Below are 3,466 nucleotides of genomic sequence, written 5' to 3'. Positions count from 1 at the left end.
ACTTGACTTGGCTTTACTTATATAAGGTATAAACATGAATATGATAACCAAATAGGTTATGGAAAGAAACTAACAATATTTTACTGGAGACATTTTTTCCGACGTCTTTTTTACCAGAAGGCAAACTTCGAGGAGGTGGTCCAAAAATGTTTCCCCCAAAAAGCATGAATTGCACAAGTTCTTAAACCCTGTCTGCTGTAACTAGATTCTGATGTCATAATAATGCCAGCCATACCAGTGCTCCCCCTGCCTGGACACAGTGTGGGCTCTCCAAACACACAGAACAACAAACACTTTCTCAAGCTGGAGATTTACAGCAGGATTAATGGCTTAAGAAGTCTATTTTTGAAAGCAGTCGGATACAAAACAAAAGAGAATTACTAGTTTGTGGAAAGGTGTTTGTTGGTGGAAGAAAGTTTGGAAATACCCAAAGAGATGGAATTTGTGATTATGTCTGATGTGTAATCATGATTCACTCCCTTTTATGTTCTCTTTATTCTCTCTCTCTCTCTCTCTCTCTCTCCGTTAGTGCCCGCCATGCCGCAGTTTGACCAGAGTCTTGGTGGAGTCATACCGAACCGTCAAAGAGTCGGGTCAGAAGTTTGAGATTGTGTTTGTCAGCGCCGACAGGTAAGATTCACAGAGCCAGAAAATAGACCACATCATAATTATTGACACATGCATCTGTCTCTGTCTGCTAAGAATACAAATAATCCCTCTTGGCTATTTGGTTGTTTATTGAGACACTGAATCACTATCTATTTTGTTCTTTCCTCTCCAGGTCAGAGGAGTCCTTTAAGCAGTACTTCAGCGAGATGCCGTGGTTGGCGGTGCCATACTCAGACGAGGCTCGGCGGTCACGACTCAACAGACTATATGGAATACAAGGTATTGTGCAGCTACCTCCTCATTATTAATGTTGCTTTTAAATCCTCAAGCTGAGAATAGAGAGTGTAGGTTTCTTTTTCTGCCGTTACGTCACACACACTGAAACCCTGGCACAATGGCTGGCAGCTCTTTGTGCTGGGCAGACAAACACTAACACGGATTGCCCTGCAGCCTGAGGAATGTGGGCCGGTTATCAAGTCTACGGTCTTGTTCGCTACGGAAGTGCTGCGCCTCTCCCTGTGTCTCGCTCTTTCTCCCTCCACTCTGTGTGTGTGCACAGAGGGCTGTGGATGAAGTTAGTAAGAGCTGGCTCTCGGCCTCTCCTACAAAGAATTTGAGGAATGCATAGAGGACGAGTCAACACTGCCCCCCCCCCCCCCCATGCAGTTCATGATGGCCCCCACCTCTGCTGACTTCAGTCCACATGCGCAGACAGGAACACACTCACGTAGACAGTATGCTCCTGGATGGTGTCTGTTTCTGATAAGGCTGTTAATAGGGTGAGGAGATTGTAGTCAGAGGGATGACGTGGAAAAAGTGAGCACAGCACAAGTGAAAGCAGACAGAGGCAAAAACTGGTCAGAAAAGGTCCAAAACTTCCACACAACAAAGAGAATCTCAGTGGGAGAGGAAGCAGTTTGCATCATAATAAACGGAAATGACCCAAACCACCTCCCACGCTGTTTTCCTGCTCTCTGCTCTTTCTCTTCCTGTCCCACCACCCTCACCTCCTCTCTCTCCCTCACCAGGTATTCCCACGCTGATTCTGCTTGATGCAGAGGGTCACATGATCACGCGACAGGGCCGCGTTGAGGTGCTGAATGACCCCGAGTGCCGGCTCTTTCCCTGGCACCCTCGGCCCGTGCTGGAGCTCAGCGAGGCCAACGCCGTGCAGCTCCACGAGGGGCCCTGCCTTGTCCTGTTTGTGGGTGAGTAGATGGGCAGCCTCTGCAGCTCCACATGGGGCTCTGCCTGGAGCTGCATGAATGGAGTGGCATTTATGTGGACCATATTGAATGTCAGACTCTGTGGAAAATTTCTTCCAGTGTTGAAAAGTCCAAAGGTCTGTCGGAACTGTTTTCGTATATATATATCTATTTATATGCTAATAGAGAAGGTGCAAGGAAGCAAAGTCCAGGTGGTTTGTGAAAAGCACAGAAAAATGACATGAATGTAGGACAGTTACTGGTTTTGTGAAGACTAAATGCCAAAGCTGGACAGTGGTGACCCTGAGACCACCCTGGTGTCTCTCATGGTAAAACTGGATTACAAAACAAGACAAAGACCATCTGTACTCTTTCTTTCATGTCCTCACTCATCTGTCCACCAGCCAACTCTCCTTCCGTGCTTCCCATTTCACTCATCTGTGCATTTTTTTCGTTTCCCAGATGGCTTTTTTTTTAAATATACTTTTAATGTCTTCCTGTGTCTTTCTCCTGGTTTGTTCAGATGCAGAGGAAGAAGGTGAATTGGAGCCAGCCAAGGAGCTGATTCAGCCAATCGCAGAGAAGCTTATGGCCAAGTACAAAGCAAAGGAAGAGGAGATGCCGCTGCTGTTCTTTGTGGCTGGAGAGGTGAGATAAGCCACTCGAGGCACAGTCAAATGACATTTCACACAAACTTGTATAGCTGACGTTGGGTCTGTGAACTTGTCTGCAAGTGTTTGTTATACTGTGCTTTAGTTATGACATATGGTACAACAACCTGACCGATAGTGGAGTTTTGAGGGTGATACTGATTTTTAAAGGAACAGTGTGTAAGATTTAGGGGGATTAAGTGGCATCTAGTGGTGAGGATTGCAGATTGCAACAAGCTGAAACGTCTCCCGGTTAAAATTCCTTCAGTGTTCAATGTTCACAAGGTTTTTACAGGGTGCAGAATTATCCATAGAGGTCTGTCTGGCATGTCGGAGACGGGCAGCTAGCCTTGCACCTGCTAATGTGTGCTCACCTTTTTTGCCCATCTTTTTTTCTCTGATAACTTTTTCTTTTCTTTTTTCGGGTGCCAAATTATCACTAGAGGTCTCTTCCAAAACCATGGACCCAACAATAAAAATGTGTAAAATGTAGAGGTAAATGGCTCTTTCTTAGATGCTGAAAAACACTATGATTATTTATTTATTTTTAGATGATTATACACAAGAGATCGCATATGTATTAAATTGTATTCCATTTCTGCCTATATATATCCTAGATCCTACACACTGTACCTGTACTTTAGAGCAAAAAGAAATGTAATGATTTATTGGCCAATATTTAATTGCGGTTTTTTACATACGTATGTAAATAACAATCAACAATCATTTATGATTAGGATCCCATAAATATGCACTTTAAAGATTAATAACCATATTTTTTTACTGAACAGAACCCTTAAACATTAAAAAAAATAAATAAATAAATAACTTGCCAGTGCACTCTGGAGGACAATTCATTAGAAGGTTGTATTTCTAGCCACCTGGTAAATATTCACTCTCCTTTTAGCTCCAGTTTTGGTCTCCACCAGTCAGAAATCTATGGTAGATAGAAACACAAAAAAATATTTACTGTAGCCTCTTTAAACTGGGTCATGAAAGAAT

At 43.5% G+C, this 3,466-nt stretch overlaps 1 protein-coding gene across 1 annotated transcript; it reads left to right on the top strand.

The window, feature by feature from the left end:
* Nucleotides 1-529: 529 nt before the first annotated feature.
* LOC121938197 (nucleoredoxin-like) lies at nucleotides 530-2,649 on the top strand (the record flags this gene model as incomplete). The annotated part of the gene is made up of 4 exons (XM_042481472.1): nucleotides 530-630; nucleotides 782-888; nucleotides 1,638-1,817; nucleotides 2,338-2,649. Coding segments are annotated over 4 exons (522 nt in total), but the record flags the coding sequence as incomplete, so codon positions are not given.
* Nucleotides 2,650-3,466: the final 817 nt, after the last annotated feature.

Source organism: Plectropomus leopardus, unplaced genomic scaffold (assembly GCF_008729295.1).
Source record: "Plectropomus leopardus isolate mb unplaced genomic scaffold, YSFRI_Pleo_2.0 unplaced_scaffold28801, whole genome shotgun sequence".
Lineage (NCBI taxonomy): Eukaryota > Metazoa > Chordata > Actinopteri > Perciformes > Serranidae > Plectropomus > Plectropomus leopardus.
This window is presented reverse-complemented; position numbering and strand designations above follow the sequence as displayed.